The sequence below is a fragment of the Notamacropus eugenii genome, chromosome X (genome assembly GCF_028372415.1).
Source record: "Notamacropus eugenii isolate mMacEug1 chromosome X, mMacEug1.pri_v2, whole genome shotgun sequence".
Classification (NCBI taxonomy): Eukaryota; Metazoa; Chordata; class Mammalia; order Diprotodontia; family Macropodidae; genus Notamacropus; species Notamacropus eugenii.
In genome coordinates, this window is record NC_092879.1 from 16383959 (window position 1) to 16405041 (window position 21083).

At 43.0% G+C, this 21083-nt stretch overlaps 1 protein-coding gene across 4 annotated transcripts; it reads left to right on the top strand.

Moving 5' to 3' along the window:
• The first annotated feature begins 12319 nt into the window (after nucleotides 1–12319).
• On the top strand, nucleotides 12320–16206 carry ASB12 (ankyrin repeat and SOCS box containing 12). 4 transcript variants are annotated; one of them, XM_072626023.1, is made up of 4 exons: nucleotides 12320–12417; nucleotides 13721–13898; nucleotides 14464–15313; nucleotides 15934–16206. In XM_072626023.1, exons 3-4 carry the CDS (start codon nucleotides 14488–14490, stop codon nucleotides 16065–16067), a joined length of 960 nt encoding a protein of 319 aa, XP_072482124.1. In that variant the 5' UTR covers nucleotides 12320–12417; nucleotides 13721–13898; nucleotides 14464–14487; the 3' UTR covers nucleotides 16068–16206. The 4 variants fall into 4 exon arrangements, with proteins under 4 accessions (XP_072482124.1, XP_072482125.1, XP_072482126.1 ...); XM_072626024.1 differs by lacking the exon at nucleotides 12320–12417 and adding an exon at nucleotides 12981–13032; XM_072626025.1 differs by lacking the exon at nucleotides 12320–12417 and adding an exon at nucleotides 13035–13173.
• The last annotated feature ends 4877 nt before the right edge of the window (nucleotides 16207–21083 follow it).

The following is a 21083-nucleotide window of genomic DNA, read 5'->3' on the forward strand; positions in this document are numbered from 1 at the left end:
TTCCTAACACGACAAAACAGGAAGATGATTAATCTTGAAGAAAATGTGGGAGAGTTGGAACACTAATTCATTGTTGGTGATCCAACTGATCCAACCATTCTGAAGAGTAATTTGGAACCATATCCAAAGGGCTACAAAAATGTGCATACCCTTTGACCCAACAATACCGCTTCTAGGACTGTATCCCAAAGAGATCATAAAAATGGGAAAGGGTCCCATGTGTACAAAAATATTTATAGCAGCTCTCTTTGTGGTGGCCAAGAGCTGGAAATAGAGGGGATGCCCACCAATTGGGGATTGACCAAACAAATGGTATATGAATGTAGTGGAATACTATTTTGCTATAATAAATGATGAACAGAAAAACTTCAGAGAGGCCTGGAAGGACTTATATGAACTGATGGTGATTGAAAGGTGCAGGACCAGGAGAACTTTGTACACAGCAACAACCACAGTGTGTGAGGAATTTTTCTGGTACACTGAGTCCTTCACAGCAATGCAAGGACATAAAAAATTCCCAATGTACTCTTGAGGCAAAATGCCTTCCACATCCAGAGAAAGAACTATCGAATTGGATTGCAGAATGAAGCAGACCATTTTGTCTTATGTTATGTTTTGTTTTGTTTTTTTTTCATGGTTTCTCCCATTCATTTTAATTCTTCTATGCAACTTGACTAAGATGAAAATATATTTAATAAGAAAAAAATCATCTACAATGTACAAAGCATTGAAATAGGTACTATTGTTACAAAGATAAGGTGAAAAATGGTCCCCCTCCAATTCTACTAAAGGTTTTAGGTGGAAAGGACAACATGTAAAATGATAAATATATATCAATCAGTTAAAACCATTTTTTCATGTAAAAGTATTTTTAAATTAAAAATAAAATTTAATTCTTAAAATATCAGTTACCTTTGAATTGTATGTCTGTGACTAAAATGGTTCAATTTAGGGCATGGAAAGCTATTTACACCCTCCTAAATCCTCAAATAAACAACTGTGTGGGGCTACTCTAATTTGAAACAATGATTGTATTCACAGAATAAACAATTCATTGTCTGCTTAGGAGGTCCTCATAAGATCCAAATCACACACTTTGATTCTTTTTCAATTTGGGTCTCAAAATTCAAGGAAGGGACAGGGCATGGTTCATCTTGCAGAATACTCACTCTTCCAAAGTCATCAAATAAATGATCCAAGGTATTAGTAATGGCCTCATTGGTCATACAATTGTTTAGTACCTATGTTGTGAGGAACTAGCTCCTGTGATTCCAATAGCTGAAATTCCATTTCTGTGTGGCTATAACATTGGAAGTAAGTGTATTTGAACCACCTGCCACTGGCTTAACTATAGATCCAACCTCTTCATGCTTGTCACTCATGTAGAGTTTTTTAATGAGATTTTACCAGGCCCTACTACAAACCCAAAGTAAGTCAGCAAGACTGGGGGTCAATGAGTGTATACTCAGGCACTGGTCACATTCCACTAGGGATATCTAAGGCACCATTGGGGTTGAAACTTTTCCCAACATGCACATTCCTCTTCCCTGCCCTACAGAGAGGAAGAGAGACTCATGGTAAGATAAGAAAGCACCCATAAAAAATTGCTTTGCAACCAAACTGGTAGGGACTGGAACTCAGCTTGGATACAGCAGTTATCAAAGGGTTTATCTCTCAAGTCTTTGCCACAGGTGTTTTTTAAAAGTGGCTTTGCCTAGATACTGTTATACTCTGACCTAGTACTGGTAAATTTTTGTAAGGAGTATTTTCTAAGGAAAGTAGGGTTTTTAATGATTTGTTTGGGGAAAGTGAAAGCTACCCCTAGGGAAAATGAGTCTCCAAAGGAGAACCTCATGCTCCAGACTTGCAGTCTCTTCTAACCCCTAAAATGTGTGACTAACTGGTATCTACTGTACCTTCACCCCTCCACCTCTCCCTCATTCTATGGTATGGGCAGATGCTTTGTTTTAAGTGAGAGAGGCCTGTGCAAGGTCACCAGCCTCACTTTCTCCTCCTGAGCCATCTGGATCCAGTGACCAGATATTCATCAGCATGACTAGAGATGGCCCAGCATGCAATGGGAGACCTTGGCCTTTTTAGGCTAGACCTTTTCAGGTACTCGCTTAGAGGGAGATAATGCCCATTGAGTGAATAGGCCACTTTAAGGAGTAGTCAGGGAATGGCCCTTTTAATGAGCAAAAGAAAAAAATAAGTAGAGTACTGAGAACCAGACAGCTGTTTGAAAGGAGACTTCTGAGCCTTAAATGAACAATTTTATTGACTGTTTACTCTTTCCCTTCCTGTCTTTTATCTGTAAGGTCTACTTAATAAAGCAGATTGCCCTCTTTGGTTTTGTCAATGTGTTGATCAATTTCTCCCTTCCCGCTCAATCAATTGTTACCCATCATAAGTCCCCAAACCCTCAATGAAGTGTTGACCATATCAGTTATTGATTCATTGAAAAGGCTACACCTCTCATTAGAATCAGATGGAGGAATGTGAGAAATGATTATTAATAACCAATATCTTGGAGATTCAGTGTTTCAAAGTCTTTCTTCAGAAGGACATTACTGATAAGAAACTTCATTGACTCTGTTTATCCTGGTCAGCCCCCACTCAAGCTTACAAGTAATTTAATCTAAGGTAGGGAAAGCCACTACTCAGTGTACTCAGTACTATTCAGCCTTGGATAGAGACAGATTCTTTTGTCTAGATAGCCCAGGGAGGGGTTGGTGGTTTGATAAAGGAGACATTTCCTCCATCCAGAAGGTAAATGATGAAGGTTTGACATCAGCCCCCGTCGAAAGGATATATATAAACTGTGCACCCTAACCCCATAGTGAGCTCAGTTACAAACTGCAACTCTCATGCATGTATGCATGCATACTGCCTGTTTCAAGAGAATTAAACATGGATGCAAACTAAACAAACAAATGAATGAATGAAATAAAAATACTTTTCAGAATGGCTGGACCAACTCATAGCTGCACCAGCACTTTATTATTGGGCCTCTTTTCCCACCATCTCTCCAACAATTGTCTGTATCTTTTTTTTTTACTGTAATTTTACCAATCAGTTCATAAAGGACAATTAATTGTTCTACTTACATTCTCTGTCAATGCCCTATTATTCCCAGTTATGAAGGAGAATATCAGAATTGTTTTCATTTGAATTTTTCCAATTATTAGTATTTTTGAGCATTGTTCTATATGTTTGTGGATAGTTTAGATTTCTTCCTGTGAAAACTACCTGTTTTTGTCCTTTGACATCTTAGACATGATATTAGTTGGGAAATTCTTCTCATGTTTATAAATGAGAATTGATTCTCTAAGTAAGTTACATATCAAAGAAACTTTCTGCAAAGATTTTTTTCCCATGTAATGGCTATTTTCTAGTTTTAGCTGCATTAATTTTCTTTTTAAAAAACATTTGAATTAATTTAAATGAATGTAATTTAAATGAATATTTTTACCTCCTGGGATCCTCTCTCTGTCTCTATCTCTATCTGTTCTTGAACTTTTCCTCTATCTATAGATGAGAAAGGTAATTTCTTAATTTTGGAGTTTTTAAAAATATCTCCCTTTATGTTTAAGTCATATATTTGGAGCTTATCTTGGTTTATGTTGTGAGATATTGGTCTATACCTATTTTTTGCTGAGCTGCTTTTCAGTGTTCTCAGAAGCTTTGGGCAAAAATTAAGTCCTTATCCCAGTAGTTTTTGTCTTTGGATTTAAGGAACACTAAACTACTAGGTTCATGTTTTCAAAATCAGGTAAATAAAAGTAGGTGGTGGTTTTATGAAAATACTAATAAAATAGATGAGCTATTAGTTAAGTTGGTTAACAAAAAAAGAAAGAAGGAAACTAAATATCCAGTCTCAAAAATGAAAGAGTGCATAACCAGTGAAAATGAAATATAAGTAATGCTTAGAAATTATTTTGCCCAATCCTGTGCCAGAAAAACTGACAATCTAAATGAAATGTGTGAATACTTAAAAAATATAAACTGCTTATGTTAATAGAAGAAGAAGTAGAATACTTAAATAGCCCTAACTTAAAAGAAGGGATTAAGGCATAAATATGTTCTCTAGGAAAAACTTCCCTAGGACCAGATGGATTAAAAAAAATTTTTTTAATTCATCTCAATAATATATAAACTATTTGAAACAACTCCTTTTATGGCACAAATATGGTTTGGATACCTAAACAAGTGTGTGGGAATATACACACACTAATCCATTCTTAGTGGAGCTGTGAAATTTCCATAATATCCAAAAAAAGTAATTTGGAATTATCCACGGTGAATAACAAAAATGTCCAAAGTCTTTAAAACAGGGTCTCCATTACACTCCAAGGAAGCCATTCATAAGAAAAAGTTCTCATATACTCCAAAATATTGATAACAGCACTTTTTGTGACAACTATGTATTAGAAAGAAAACAGACAGTTATCACCTGAGTAATGGCTAAATAAGGAGTGGAACATAAATGTCATGGAATACTGCTACCTTGCGGTAAGATATGATGTGTGTGATAAATACAGTGAAGTATGGAAAAATCTTTGTGAATTAATGCAAAGTAAACAAAACAAAGCCAAGAAAGCAGTATATATACACAATAACTACAATAGTTTAAATAGAAAGAATGACAAAAAAAATAAAAGTACCTATAACAAAATGTTAAAGATCAAATGGGGCTGAAAAGAAAACATGAAAACACACCAACACCCTACCCTATCCAGGAGGTGAGAGGTCCACAGGTGTTACACATGGCACACCTTGTCCTGAATGCAATGACCACTTGTGCTTTTTCTTTTGTCCCTAAAACAAAACATACAATTTGTTACATCACATGACTCTCGAGTATGCTATGGGGAGAGATACATGGGATATCCTGGTGATGTAAGAAACAGAAAACATCAATAAAAAATTTTTAAAAGAGGTCGGTTATCTCAAGGGTAATGATGGAAGGAGGGGAGGAGGAAAGAAAGGGTTTCGGGTTAGTAATTATCAGTAGCAGATCTCAAAATATACTACAGATCAGTGATTATGAAAACAATTGTTAACACTGTCTGACTTTTCCTGACCCCATTTGGAATTGTCCTGGCAAAAATACTAGAATGGTTTGCCATTTCCTTCTGCAGTTCATTTGCTACATGAGGAACAGAGGAAAGCAGGGTTATATGACTTCTCAAGGTTCAAACATCTAGTAAGTGTCTGAGACCAGATTTGAACTCAGGGAGATGATTTTTCTTGACTTCAGGCCCCATAGAATACCAAGCTGTCCAGAAAACAATTTGAACTTCTTACAAACTGAAAGGCTGATCAATGGAAAAGATTAGATATGCAATTTACAGAAGCAAACAAATAAAACAAAATAGTGTTCGACCCAAAGACAGAAATTGTGGGTAGGAGGTGCAGGGGAATAAACACTACCTGATTTTTTTTTAAAAAATGAGATAATGGAAAGGCAGTTTGCCAGAAATTTGTTAAGACACCAATACCTCACACTATTTATCAAATTAAACTACTAATGGATAGATGTATTAGGTGTAAAAGGGGAAGCAACAGCAAATTAGAGGAGCAAGGAGGAAGTTACTTTTCACATGGATGGATAGGGGCAGAGGTTATGATTAAACAAGCAACAGAGAGAATCACAGAAAATAAAATGGATAATTCTACTTCTATAAAGTGGAAATATTTTTGCAGTTAAAATGAGAAGAGTAACATTTAAGTGAGGAAAAACATCTTTCCAGTAAAGTTCTCTAAGAACTGTTGCATATACAAGATATAAAAGGAACTGATTGCAATTTCCAAGATTAAGAGCCATTCTCCAATAGGTCAAAAGATATGAACAGGAAGTTTTCAAAGGAAGAAATCCAAGCTATCAATAGCCCTATGAGAAAAAAAAATGCAAATCCCTCACAATGAGAGAAATGCACATTAAAACAACTCTCTTTCTTCAGCCTGTAAATCATAGAGTTCCGCAGGTTCAGCGACAGCCCCTTTTTTCTTGTTCCACAGCAAAGTACATGCAAATGCTCCTTTCACCAGGTTCTGGTTCAAACCAGAACAAAAAAACAAACAAACAAATATATCATATAATTAAACTACACCAAAGGAAAGAGATGACATGGAGAAGGGGAAGGGAAGAGTTTCTAAACTTTCTTCTCTCTTCCCAGTACAAGGCCAAGCCAAGGATGAGAGGAAGGGAGGAAGAAAGGATGGAAATGTCCATCTGTGGAGGGAAGGGAAAGAGGAAATGTCCCCAAAGGCTTCTCCCTGCTGGCCTCCACCTCACCCACCCAACCCCAACTCCACCGCACTCCAAGCCCTAGACCTTCAGACAAAGGTTAGGGCAGGCAGGAAGTCTCAGGCAGGAGGCACCCTGGAGGAACAGGCACACACAGGTTCACCCCTAAGCACACATCAATACATACAGACATCTACACACCAACATACACACACACACATACACACACACATAAATGATCCTATGATCCTACCTACATACACAACATGCATAGAAAAACATATTGATCCTCCCAGGATCTTCCACCCACCCTTACCCCATCCTCCCAGGCACAAAGCAAAGCAAATGGGGGAGGGGAGGGGTCGGCTTCATGAAAAGTTTGGGAGAGAAGGGAAGACAAAAGAAGAAAGGGAGGGACTGAGGCAGGAGCAGGGAAGGGGGCACCGTACCTCACTCACAGTCCCTTAGGCACTAGCAGGACCCTCAGGATACGTCAAACTGTAAGATGGGGGTAAGAGTGGGGTAACAGAAGGGAGGGGAATTGAGGAGGAGGGGAAGGAAAGTGAGTGAGGGACAGGAAGATCCTGAGCTGCTCACCACACTCACATCCTCCTCCAGAGACAGACTGCTTTTGTATGTGTGTAAACACACACATACATACATATTCATATATGTGTGTATATACATGTAGGTATATATGTGTGTGTCCTCCTTTTTCTTATCCATGAACATGAATTCTTTCAGTAGAAAGTAGACTCCTTGAAGGCAGAATTGCTCCCTCTCCACCACTGCACTAGCTGTGCCTAACACTGTGCCTGGGAAACAGTAGATAAGTCATCAATGCTGGTTTACTGGCAACTTTAATGACTAGGACAGGTGTGGGGAACCTGTGACCTCAAGGTCACATAGGGCCCTCTAGGTCCTCAAGGGCAGCCCTTGGACTGCATCCAAACTTCACATAACAAATCCTTTTATTAGAGATTTGTTCTGTGATGTTTTGATTCAGTCCAAGGGCTGCCCTTGAGGGCCTAGAGGGCATTTGTTCTGTGAAGCTGGGATTTAGTACAAGGGCTGCCCTTGAGGACATAGAAGGGACTTGTTCTGTGAGGTTTGGATTCTGTCAAAGGGTCGCACTTGAGGACCTAGAGGGGGTTTGTTCTATGAAGTTTGGGTTCAGTGAAAGGGCTGCACTTGGGGACCTAGAGGTCTACATGTGGGCTCAAGGCCGCAGGTTTCCCATCCCTGGACTAAGAGATATACTTGATTCAGCCCTCCACCTCTCTAACTAGAGTTCTCATCATAGCCCAGGGGAAGAGATGATAATGGCCTTGGGGGTCAATGGACATGACTGGGAAACCCAAGTCAGACTTTTGTTACCTATCTGACTTCAGGAAGCCCCTATTCTCCCCAGGTCTGTTTATTCATCTGTAAAATACCAAATGACAATGCAAAGCAGGAACAGAGTTGAATTTAGGCAAGCATTAGTCTCTATGGAAATCCCTCCCACTGTTAGTGTCTCAGCTGCTGAAGTTTGTAAACATAGTTCAGGGTATTTCAATAATCCTGTCAATTTTTTTGTCCTAAGGTAGTTGCCAAGAGATGATTTTTTTTTTAACAATTGTGTTGAAAATCTCCTTCTATCTTATCTTGGGCTTATCCCAATGGTTATGTATGTACACATGACCCAGCAGGGTTGGCAGGCTGCCAGATGTTTAGGACTGCTGTGGAGAGTCTGTTCTTCTCCCATTATTGTGGTACAGTCCGAATGCATTTAATTGTTCTCATTTCTTTGTGGTTTAAAATAAAAATCACTACAAGTAACTTTTTGTGGTTAAACATTTGTGTGTGTGTGTGTGTGTGTGTGTGTGTGTGTGTATGCTGCTGGTGGTTTCTCTGTGTGGCCTCCTATTTTCTTGGTCAATTCTCTCAAATCTTTGAATTATTCTAAATGAATTCTCCAGCATAATGAAGTGGGAAGTGTGCTAGACCAAGAAATGAGAAGGCAGGGGTTCAAAGGTCAGATCTGACATTTACTAGCTGAATAGCTTGGGCAATGCCCCTTCTCTCTAAGCCTGATTTTACCCACTTTAACATAGAAATGATTCCATCTACTCTGCCCACTTCTCATGATGGTGGTGTAAAGCACTATACAAATAAAAAAGATTCTTATCATTCTTCTCATTTAAAAAATGCAATAGACTTTTTGCATTAAAATAATTATACTAGCTAGCATTTATAGGACACTTTAAAGTTTGTAAAACACTTTATACATATTTTCTCACTTGATCTCCCAACAACCCTGAGAGGTTTTGTTATTTGCTCATGTCTGACTCTCTGTGAACTCCCCCCCCATTTTGGGATTTCCTTGGCAAAGATACTGGAGTTTCCTTCTCCAGCTCATTTTACAGATGAGGAAACTGAGGCAAACAGGATGAAGTGACTTGCTCAGGGTCACACAACTAGTAAGTGTCCGAAGCCAGACTGGAACTCACCAAGATGAGTTTTCCTCACTCGAGGCCCAATACTCTGTCCACTTCGCCACACAGCTGCCCTAACCCTGGGAGGCAAGTGTTTTATAATTCCCATTTTACAGATAAGGAGACGGAAGGTAGAAGAAGCTAGATGCTTAGAAGAGAGAAATAACTCTTTACTGCTTGAGGGTTTACAAAGTGCTTCCCTCATAAGTCTATGGGGTAATAAGACAAATATCATCCTTCTTTTAGAGATGAAGAAACTAGGGGCTCAGAAAAGTCAAGTTACTGTTCAGCAGATCCAATGCCTTGCAAGTAGCAGAGATTCATTCTTGTCATTACAGTGTACTGCCCCTCTAATATGATGCTGGGGGCATAGAGTATTAGATCTGGAGTCAGAAAAATATGGAATGAAATCTGGCCTCAAACTATTAGCTGTGTGAATTTGAGCAACTCTATCTGTCTCAGTTTCCTCAACTGTAAAATTGGAATAATAATAGCACCTACCTCCCAGGGTTGTTGTGAGGATCATACATATAAAGCCCTTTGCAAACCTTAAAAGATCATAGAAATAGATGTTGTTGTTCAGTCATGTGTGACTCTTAGTGACTCCATGAAACATATTGTCCATGGGATTTTCTTATCAAAGATATTGGAGTAATGGCAGATACTGCTGCCATTTCCTTCTCCAGTGGATTGAGGCAAACATAAGTTAAGTGATTTGTCCAGGGTCACACAGCTAGTAAGTATCTGTAACTGGATTTGAACTCAGGTCTTCATGACTCTAGGCCTAGTGCTTTATCCACTGCAGTGTCACCTCTTAAAGAGGCAGCTGTTCTTCAATTCATCATACACTTTCTCAAGTCTCCTTTTAAATTAGGCACACAATCAACATTAAGGCCCACAGAACTTCAGAGGAGATGGCATGACCTTGCTCAGCCAGCTATGGAAACATGAAGTTTTCTACAAAGATCAAAGGTAAAATGGTGAGGCGAAAATCCTGCCCAAGCTTAGAATCCAGGTACTAGGTAATCCCCAAACACTTCTTTCTGCTATTTGTGGCACTGTAGGTCAAAGATGGTATGGGGGCTTGTTTTCTTAATTCTTTACCTCACAGGACTGTTGCCAATCTTAATGTACCATAGACTCGTTGATAGCTATATCTACATAGCCAAATATTTATGACATGTGTCTATGTACATAAACATATAATATATATATGTTCCACACAAACTTATGTATACACATGGAGACATCTACAAGTACCTATACATGTAACCTGCATGTGCATGCACACATATACATGTAGACAGGTACATGCTTATACTTCTAAAACACACATGCACGTATGTATACATGTACATATATCAGCATCATGAAAGACATAGAGAGCAGCATGTGCCAGGTGGGTCATATTACGGCTATCACCTCATCTATTGGCTTCCCTCAGATGCAGGTGGAGAAAGTCCAGGCCATGCTCCCAAGATCCCCCAGGAAAAATTTGGCAACAGTTAAAGGTTTCTGAACATTCACTAATCAAAAATTAATAAAAAATCAAACGAGTAATGAATCCAAGGTATTTCTAGCAAGGCTTGCCTGTGGCATGGAGCAACTTCCCTTCAGCCTTGGGTCTAAACACAAAGCATGTATACTTTGCACTGAGCATGCCCTCAGGCCACACAATGCCAATGAAGCTTGAAAAGGAGTCTCCAGTGGAAAAAGTTTAAGAAGCCCTGCATAAACTAGAACTTTCTGTGACTTCCTTAAACCTCCTTTTTATATGGTTTCCTCTCTTAAAATGTGAGCTCTTGAGAGCAGGGACTGTGAGGCACTTCTTTCTGTATCCTCAGTGCTTAGCATAGCGCTTTACACATAACAAATATTTTAAAAACTTTTTTTCATCCATCTCTCCACCTCTCCATCCATCCATTCATATGTTGCTGTTGATATTTTAAATCTGCAGGTAATCCTAACCGTTTCAGCTGTAGTTGTGTCTCAGAGTGGACTGGGCTCTGGCCTCAGTGTCATAGGCCCACGTTGGTTTCCACCACTTATCCTAGGATTCTGTGACCTCAAGCAAGTCACATTTCTCTAAGACTCACCTATAGAGTGGGGATCATAATCTTTGAATTACTTGAGGTTGTTGTGAAGAAATACTTTTGCAAATCTCAAAACACATTAGTGATGTCAATAGTTATTATTACAGAAATATGAGCTGGTGCTTTGTGCAAGATAAAAACAACATTGCCATTCTACCTGCATCACAGAACTGTTAGAAGGACCAAATGAGAGGAGGACCGTGCTTTGAAAATCAAAACCTTGCAAGGGGCTCTCATCCTCTTCAGTCTTCTCTGCTACCAAGTCTACCAGAACTACTGATGGACAAAGCAAAATGAAGGAAAGACAATGGACAAGCACTTGCTCTCTGGTCATAACTATCCCCTAAGCAGCAGCACTAGCTCTAGGAAGGAAGCAGCCTGAGCCTCCACCCACCACATGTTCGATGGCTTTCCTGTTGAGTTCACACTTGGAGGGATGATCCTCATGTCTATGTGACTGCCAGAAAAGAGTGTGGAGGGCTCTTCCCTTTCTGAACCTGAGTCTCCCCTTCTGTAAAATGAGAGGGTTAACTAAATGGTTTAAAGACCTTCCAGCTCTGCATCAGCATTGAGGGGGGTTAGACCTGAAATCTGAGATGCAGCCATGTTACTATGCACAGTGTTTTAGCCTTTGCCTTTTTCTTTTTTCAATAGACAATTTAAGCTGTTCATCTTTAGCATCTCATCTGTTTAAAGTTTTACAGATGTAGAAAGTAAGACTGGAAAAAGTTGATGTGACTTATTCAAAGTCATACCGCCAGGAAGTGGCAAAGCTGGAATCCAATCCTTTGCTTCCTTATCCCACTGTTAGAATGTCCCCTGGAATTTAAATGCAGCACTGCAGTTTAACACACCCAGCTACACTGGTATTTCCTTAACATTTGAATTTAGTAATATATCAATAAATGAGGGAATTAAAGACTAGGTTCAAGGCAAAGGAAAGTGCCTGACGTGAGGTTAGGACTAGAACTATAATTCCTTCATCTTTTCATTGGCTTTCCTTACCTTCTGTTCTTCTGGTGACCAGAGAACATAGAGGTTCTTGTGAGGTTTTTAAGCAGCCTGGGTCAATACAGCCTGTGATTTAGAAAAGTAGAATCCTAGAGCTATAATCTAAAGCCTAGAAGTCATCTACCATAGACAGGTGTGAGGAGAGAGGCAGGCTCAGAACATGAAGTTGTCCTGTCTGAGTCTTTTTGAAGCTGTGGACCATACTGTCCATGGAATTTTCTCTGCAAAGATACTGGAAATTTGCCATTTCCTTCTCCAGTGGATTAAGGTAAACAGATTAAGTGACTTGCCCAGGGTCACCCAGCTAGTATCTGAGCCTGGATTTGAGCTCAGAGATCTTCCTGATTCCATATCTATGCCTGGTCCTTCAGCGGCTCTCCGACCCGTTGGTGGGCCAGAAGCTTGGCAGCTTTGTCTCCCTCGTAGTTTCTGTCAAAGGGGAGGTGGGGGCGGGGTTCTTCTGGTCCTGTTTAGGCTCAAGGTTGAGGTCACTTGTGAGAGCTGAATGGAACCAAATCATTTCCTCTCTGAACTGCAGACACATTTTGGTCGCGGACTGGCTGCCCCTTAGGAGAGAACTTGGAAGGTAAATATTTTCTCTGTAATCAGACATCTAGGCGGAATAGTGGGGCACCTTGGGGGATTTGATCCTTCCCTTCCTCGGGGTGTATGGGCAGCAGGGTGAGAGGCTTTTAACTGTGCCTTTAATAGCTATCCCGCTTTGAATAAAACTGACCAGGGCTGGGCCCCCCATTTCTGCTTCTCTTGTTATCCAGAAGATTTGGAGAGGCCGGGACGGGGTTGGACTTGGGGGGATGGGGTTGGGGAGAGGGGCAGCCAACTGTCCCAGGCGAGTTGTCTGTGAAGTTAGAAAGGAATATGATCAGACCCGTGGGGAGGATGGAGACCTCACGTTTCCCTTCCATCTTGGGCTCCAGAGTTGATAGAGTTTTATTGGGTGCACAGAGGGATGGAAGGGGCGGGGGGGTGGAGGAGGTGGGGGCATCGGGCACCTGTCACGATCCCAATCCTCCTCCCTCCCTAGATGTCCCGCTCCTGGAAACGCAGCAGTAAGATAAGCCAACAGGCGACCAGGGCACCGAGGAGAGGGAGGAGGGAGAGGGCGAGGGGACAGCTAAAATTAGCCCCGGAGGGAGCGTGGGGGAGGGGCGGGGCACGGAATGGGACCAGCCACCCAACGGTGAGTGAGGCAACAATGGCGTGGGGGAGGGTGGATGAGGGGGTTCTTGCCTCACAAAGGTGGGCGCCGACGTCACTGGACGTCCGCGCCCACAGTGGTGTTGGCCTTGCCCCGACTAGGATCTCCTCGGCTTGCGGCTCCGTGAGTACCCCTGGGACTGGGAGAGATATTTGGCTAGGGGGCAGGCTGCCGGGTACCTCCCCGAAGCCCACCCGAAGGTCTGGCAGCAGGGACCGTCAGAAGTCCACCTGACTCTCTCTCCGAGGGCTTCCCACCAGCGCAGACGGTTGGGAAAAGGTCCCTACAGGACCTTTGCCTTCCAACTCCGAGGGTGGGAAAGGGTGGGAACAGGGTACCTCAGGCTCAGGGGACTGACCCAGAAAGCCCCATGGATTTTATTCCGGATTTCGGGTTAAATCACCAGCAGAACTTCCTTTGGGGGAATTCCTGAAGGGAAAGCATTAAGATGGTTCTCCCGGCGGGATGTCGGAGGCTGGGAGGGTGGTATGAATGAACTTGTACCCTCTTATGGGGTGGAGGGCTGGAAGAGACTGGGTCATTGGTTCCGACCCCCACATCTTACAGAAAGGTAAATCGAAGCCCAAAGGAGAAGAAGGATTTAGGCAAAGCCACACAGCCATCCAGTGGCAGAGCTGAGCAGTGAGCCTGGGTCTCTCTCTCCTTCCAGGTTAAGTATTATCTCCACTAACTCCTGAGCCATGACCATACTGAGAGGCTTCTGACCTAATTAGCTCCTACTTTTTGCCTTATCCTGTGACCCCAGAGGGAGCCCGTGAAACCTCCTTTACATCTGCCTCTCCTTCCTCTGCTAGTCAAGGTTCATGTGCTGAAGATCCCCTCTGAAGGTACTCTCCAGCTGCAGGTTACACCTTCACTGAAATTTGGGCAGGTCACTAGGGGATGGGGAGGGCAGTGTTACAATGATGACTGTGGGCCAGTCTGGGATGCACACTTACCAGGGTGAGCCTGAGCAGATTTCATGCTCTCCTTGAATGGGTTTCTTCTATTTGTGAAATAAGGGGGGGAGGGGTGACCCCCATCTACTCTAGTCATAGCCCCACTTGACTGTTTTCCTGGGACTTGGAGATGAAAGCTTAAGAAGGTCCCTGTTTCCACAGAAAACTCACAGTCTAATGGGGGACAAGAAACAGCCTCTTACATGGTGAATGTGGCTGGTATTTGTGATGGCAAAGAGCTGGGTACAAGAGAGAGGACTGTGACAGGGGGATCAGGAGAGGCTTGGTGGAGGGGGGCAGCATCAGAGTTGGGTTTTCAAGGATGGGAAAGAAGATGGAGATATTGTCAACAAAACAGGGATGGTTATTTGGAGGCAGAGCAGAGGGCCCAGCCTGGGCTGCAGGAGGGAGCTTACCAAAGTTCATTTGCCCTTTCCTCTCCCATACTGGGCAGGTCTGGTGTTTTCTGCCACTGAGTATGAGAGGGGTTCTTCTTCAGTCTGCAGAGATGAGCCTCATGGACATAAGTAAGATATTCTCCCTGCTCCAACAGCCAGATGATGATGAGGAAGACAATGCCGATGAGAAACAGGAGCTGAATAAAATTGTTTATAACAACGATGCCAGGACCCTAGACCGGCTCCTTCAGCAGGAACGCTATAAGCGCTTTATCAACAGCCGCAGCGGCTGGGGTGTGCCAGGTACCCCACTACGCCTAGCCGCCTCTCATGGCCACCTTAGCTGCCTGGAAGTTCTCCTGGCTCATGGGGCAGAGGTGGACAGTCTAGATGTTAAAGCCCAGACACCCCTGTTCACCGCAGTCAGTCATGGACACTTGGCCTGTGTTCGGGTCTTGCTGAAGGCTGGCGCCAACCCTGCCGGCAGCATCTATAACAACAGTTCCCCAGTTCTCACAGCTGCTAGAGATGGTGCCTGTGCGATTCTGAAGGAGCTTCTGGATCATGGAGCAGAGGCCAATGTCAAGACAAGGGGGCCAGAGTGGGCTTGCAACGTGACCTCCTGCTCTGGGCCTCTCTACCTTTCAGCTGTCTATGGTCACCTTGATTGCTTTCGTATTCTCCTGTTGTATGGAGCTGACCCAGACTACAACTGCACAGATAGACAGCTGCTTTCACGTGTATCTAAGCCACGCACACTGCTAGAATTCTGCTTGCAGCACACCTGCCCCCTCGAATACATCCAACTGCTTGTAGACTTTGGGGCCAATGTCTATCTCCCACCTCTCCCACTGGAGAAGACAGACCCAGATGGGGAAGGTGTGGCCCTACTGCTAAGGGAGAGAAGTGAGTGAAAAGGGGGGGGTAGAGGGTTCTGAGGGCTAGTCTCAGGCATAGCTGGAATGGGAGACCACCTTTCTCCACCAAGGACATGTCCCCAAGCCAAGACCCTGTTACTTGCCACAGCTTCCCTAGGAACCATAACAACCCAGGATCCATCCCAGGATCCATTGCCAATTTTTTATCCCCCTTTTTCCTAAGTGGTTGAATCCTAAATCTACCACTTACTATTTTTTGATCTTGGAAAAGTCATTTAGAAATTTTGGGGGGCCTACAATTTCCTCAACTGTAAAATGAGGAGGTTAAGACGCGATGTGATGGTCTCTAAGGTGCCATCAAGATCTAAGATTTCTTCTGTGGATTCTCCTATGGATTAGAGAATTTAGAACTGGTGCCCATCTGGTTCCCAACTCCCTTATTGTATGAAGAAAGAGGTTAAGTGACTTGCTTATAGGGTCATTAGTTAGATAATGTCAGAGACACTGGACTCTGGAAAATCCATGGCTTTCTTTTTTTAGTAAATTGGGATTGGGATAGGTAGAAAGCTAAGGAGGGGAGGGAATAGAAGAGTGTAATAAGGGTTTGGGAAAACTGCCTTTCCTCAGTTCTGTCATCTCTCTCTCCAGTTCATCCCAAATCTCTGATGTCACAAGCTCGTCTCGCAGTCCGAAAAGCTCTTCAGGGCTCTTACCGTATCAACATCATGGACCAACTAGATATTCCACCTGTATTGATTAATTACCTCAAGTACGAGTCGTAAGGCAAGTGACCTGGGAAAGCAAGAGCCCTGAACACACATTCCCACAGCCTTTCCACCCAGAAAAGGAACACCTGTCATCTCCCTGGAGTTTCATGTTCACTTTGCCTTTTCTGTCCCAATAAAAATGCTGTAAGGTAAACTCGAGAGTTTATTTATGCCTTCCTCACCCTTTCCCTCTACTACCAGTTGAAAATTCTGCCACTATCTAGTTGGAAGCCTGAACTCCAAAAGTCTTTCTGGCATAAGTGCATAAACCATCCCCCCTTTTCTAGCTATCTTAACTCCAGTTTGGTAAAGTGCTTCACACACATCCCCTCCAATATGAAGTGCATTATTGATCTGTGGTAGATTGCACATATTGATTTTGCTTAGTTTAGAGACTCTGAAACCCATCATCCACTGGCCTTGTCTCTCAGCTTCAAGGAAAAGCCCACCCCTTTGAAAATAATAGCCTGTATTGTTATAGCTTTCCTTATTATGAGGAGTATAATGGAAGATAGACTAACAGCAGTCCTCTTTCCCTCCTCATTCCCTTTTACAGATGAAAAACTCACTCCCAGAAAGCTAAAGTGATTTGGTCCAAGCTTGTGATGTATACAGATGAGTTCTGAATTCTCCTTCAGAACCCTTGGGTTAGAATCCCTGGCTGACCACTTCTCACCTTTGGAACACTGAGCAAGTCTTCCTTTTTTTTATTAATTTATTCCTTTTCAGTTTTCTACAATCATTTCCATAAGTCTTAGATTTTCTCCCCTCCCTTCCCCCTCCCTCCCTGAGCTGGCATAGAATCTTATATGGTTTCTATACATACATTCTTATTAACCACATTTTCACATTAGTAATGTTACATAGAAGAATTAAAATGAGTCGGGGAAACCATGAGAAAAAAACAAACCAAAACAAAACATAACACAAGAGAAAATAGTCTGCTTTGTTCCAATTCCATAGTTCTTTCTCTGGATGTGGATGGCATTTTGCCTCGAGTCCTTTGGGAATGTTTTAGGTTCTTGCATTGCTGTGAAGGGCTAAGTCTACCAGAAAAATTCCTCACACACTGTGGTTGTTGCTGTGCACAAAGTTCTCCTGCTTCTGCTCCTTTCACTCAGTCTCAGTTCATATAAGTCCTTCCAGGCCTCTCTGAAGTCTTCCTGTTCATCATTTCTTATAGCACAATAGTGTTCCATTACATTCATATACCACAACTTGTTCAGCCATTCCTCAACTGATGGGCATCCCCTTGATTTCTAGTTCTTAGTCACCACAAGAAGAGATGCTGTATATATTTTTGTACATGTGGGACCCTTTTCCATTTTTATGGTCTCTTGGGGATATAATCCTAGAAACAATATTGCTGGGTCAAAGGGTATGCACATTTTTGTAGCCCTTTGGGCATAGTTCCAAATTGCTCTCCAGAATGGTTGGATCAGCTCACAGCTCTACCAACAATGAATTAGTGTTCCAACTCTGCCACATCTTCTCCAACATTTATCATCTCCCTGTTTTGTCACATTAGCCAATCAGATAGGTGTGATGTGGTACCTCCGAGTTGTTTTGATTTGCATCTCTGTAAACAATAATGATTTAGAGCATTTTTTCATATGACCATACTTTCTTCCTCTGAAAACTACCTGTTCATATCCTTTGACCATTTAAAGACTTCCCTTTTTCATGCTCCAATTTCTTCTGCTGTAAAATGAGGGGACTGGATTAGAATCAGAGGTGGGGAAACTGCAGCCTTGAGGCCACATGTGGACTGAATCTAAACTGCATAGAACAAATACCCTTAATAAATGAATTTTTTCTGTAAAACTTGGATTCAGTCAAAAGGCTGCACTTGAGGACTTAGAAGGCCACATGTGCCCTTGAGGCCACAGGTTCCCCAACCCTGGATTACACAGTCTCTCCATCAGATCCTAAGTGTTACAACCAATACTTGAGTCCATGTCTGTTGATCATCCCCCTCCCTATTCAACCATATGGCATCATGCTACCTCACACCTCAGTGGAGTCCAAAACTATAAATTCCTTCCTCTGTAGGGGTCTCCCTCATGCTGCTGGGCCCTGTAGACAGATATGTGAGCACCCTTGTTGTGGTTCCCCTTCACAACCTCAAGTGGAGGTGGAGTTTGCCAAAAGGTGGGCTGAGTCAATCACCAAAGATCTCAGGTAGTCTGTACACTGTCTCAAAGCACTATGGGAACTATTTTTATTATTTATGATTATTGTTGGCAGCAGTAATATCTGGACTAGTACCCAGGCCTGATTTGGAGCTCTGGTCTCATTCAAACAGACCATGAAGATGCTGTGCCTGGCTTAGTGGTCTCATTGTACCTCCATCCAACGTGCTAAAAAGAACCTCATAATCTACTCAAGAAACCCAAAGCAGGGTTTGATTGGGGCCTTGACAATGTAGGATGAGTAGTACTGGGGTCTAAGACCTCAGAGTTTTGAAGAAGTGTTGGAGTGTGGCCATACCGAGTGGGAGTCACTGTCATCCCCAAATGGACCTGTCTCATGCCTTGGGTCATGTACCAAGATAGGTCCTGGCTTCCAGGGATGAATGCCTAGGATTTCAGCATAATCCTCACTTCCACCCCTTGGCAAATCTTTTGCTTGGTTCTGCATCATTTGCAAAAGTGATTTTTTTTTCTCTTCTTTATAACCTGTGCTTCTTCCCTGGCCCTGTTTGTCTTCGCTGACCAGTCCTGAGCCCCCATTTCTCTGCTGCCCTCAATCAGTGGTCCATCTTGGGATGCCTGTGGAAAAATATGAAGTCCCTTTCCTCTCAGATCTGGGACTTGATGAGAGATGGAGATGCCCCCTGGGGTCCAAAAGGGTATCTCATCATGGCACAAACTGGCTGGACTTACCAAGATAGAAGGGCTTTGGATACCAACCTTCTCCACCTGATCTAGAGTTTTGCCTCCCATGAATCAGCTTAGTCCAGGGGTAGGGAACCTGCGGCCTCGAGTGCCACATGTAGCCCTCTAGGTCCTCAAGTGCAGCCAGTTTGGATTCAAAGGGCCGCACTTGAGGACCCAGAGGGTACATGAGGTCTCCAGGGTCTCAGATTCCTCACCCCTGGCTTAGTCACATTCTGGGAGACAGCTCCTATACCGGCCACCAGGGGACAGAGTTGGGGTTTTGCTTTTGCTTTTTTCAGTAACAGAAACTCATTAGGATTAAGGAAGGTATGGAGAGGATATAATCTTTCCCAGGAGACAGGAGCATGCCCAACAGCCAACTCATGACTCTGGACCCTTGAAATCCTGAAGTCTAGCATTAGGCTCAGAAAGGATTTGTTTGCTGTGGGTGCAGACATGAGTACTAGAATTGACTTCAAAGGTCTTCTATTCAAATTTCAGCTATCTCTTACTCCTAGGTAACCTTGGCAAGTTACAACCTCCCTAGGCCTGTTTGCTCAACTACAAGATGAGGGAAGTAGCCTAAATGGATTTCTAAGATCCTTTCCTGATCTTAATCATTACTATGACTTGCTGGGTTTATTAAAAAAAAAAACAAGGTGTCCCCAAAGATAATCAAGAGCATTGGGGGAGTGGAGTGAGGTCGGGCTTCAAAAGGCTTATTTTGCCTTGTCCCAAAGGGCAGAACCAGTGGTGATGGGAGGAGAGTTTAAGAGGCAGATGTCAGCTCAGTTCAAAGCAAAGTTGTCTCAGATGGAATTGTCCAAAGTGGATTGGGGTGTCTTGGTATATATGTAGAGAATTCCCTGTCACTAAAGTCTTCAAAACTGGAAACTGTTCCTTGGGGATGTGGTGGATAAGATGGCCATCTAGATATGGATTTATTTTCTGTAAGAGTTTATTTAGGAGCCATTGTGCCCATTGTACTATGATTGATGCTGGGGATACAGAAATATAAAAAAGATGGTTTCTGCCCTCATTGGAACTTCCATTCTGCTTGATTAATAATAGCTAGCATTTATATAGCTTTTATGTGCTGGGCACTTTGCAAATATCTCATTTGATCCTCCCAAGAACCATGTGGGGTGGGGCAGGAGGTGTTAGATGCTATTATTCTTTTCTGTTTCACAGATGTGGAAACTGAGGCAGAGGTTAAGGGACTTGCCTAGAGTCACTCAGCAAGGGTCTGAGGCTGGGTTTGAACTCAAAGTGTGCCACCTAGCTGCCTGATTGATGTTATATGTGTGTCAGTAGGTGTGGCATGTATAATATTGCCGAAGGAGAGAGAGTCAGACACTGTTTAGGGAAATTTGAAGAGAGTGAAACCACTGTCCCCCTTCCCAAAGATTGCTGGGAAGGGACAAGAATGTGGGAGAAGAAGACAGAGCCAATTTGCAAACTGAGGTTTGGCAAAGGAAGCTTGCAGGTCCACTGGACTGGTCTTCCTGGTCTAGGTAGGAACCAATGAGTCCTGATGACTGTTCTCTTCCTGCTTCCCCTGACAATTCAGGATATCTAGCCCAGTAGACTAGGGGAACTAGGTGGTGCAGCAGTGGATAGAGGGCCCACCTGGAGTCAGAAAGACTCATCCTTCCTGAATTCAAATTTGGCCTTAGACACTTCCTAGCTGCCTGACCCTGGGCAAGTCACTTCACCCTGTTTGCCTCAGTTTCCTCATCTGTAAAATGAGCTGGAGAAGGAAATGGCAAACCACTGCCAAGAAAACCCCAAATGGGGTCATGGTGAGTAGGACTGAAACAGAAAAGCAGAGTTTCCTCCCGTTGTGGAGAAGCCCCCTGGGAGAGCCCTTCGGGCTCATTCAATCCAACCACCTCATTTTACAAAGGAAGAAATTGAGGCTCAGACAGAGATGAAGGTGTTTGGTCCTTGCTCTCCACCCACCCCAGTCCCCATCCTGGTTTAGAGTTTGCACATAGGAGGTGATCAACGTTTGTTGGACTGAATGGCCCCTGAGGTCTCTTCCCACCCAGGGCTTCCTAAACGACTAGCTTAAGGTAATGGTCACGCGGTTAGGGGGTGCCAGGATGAGGCCTCAGGTGTCTAGAGCATAGGGTGCGGTCCAAGAGGGGAC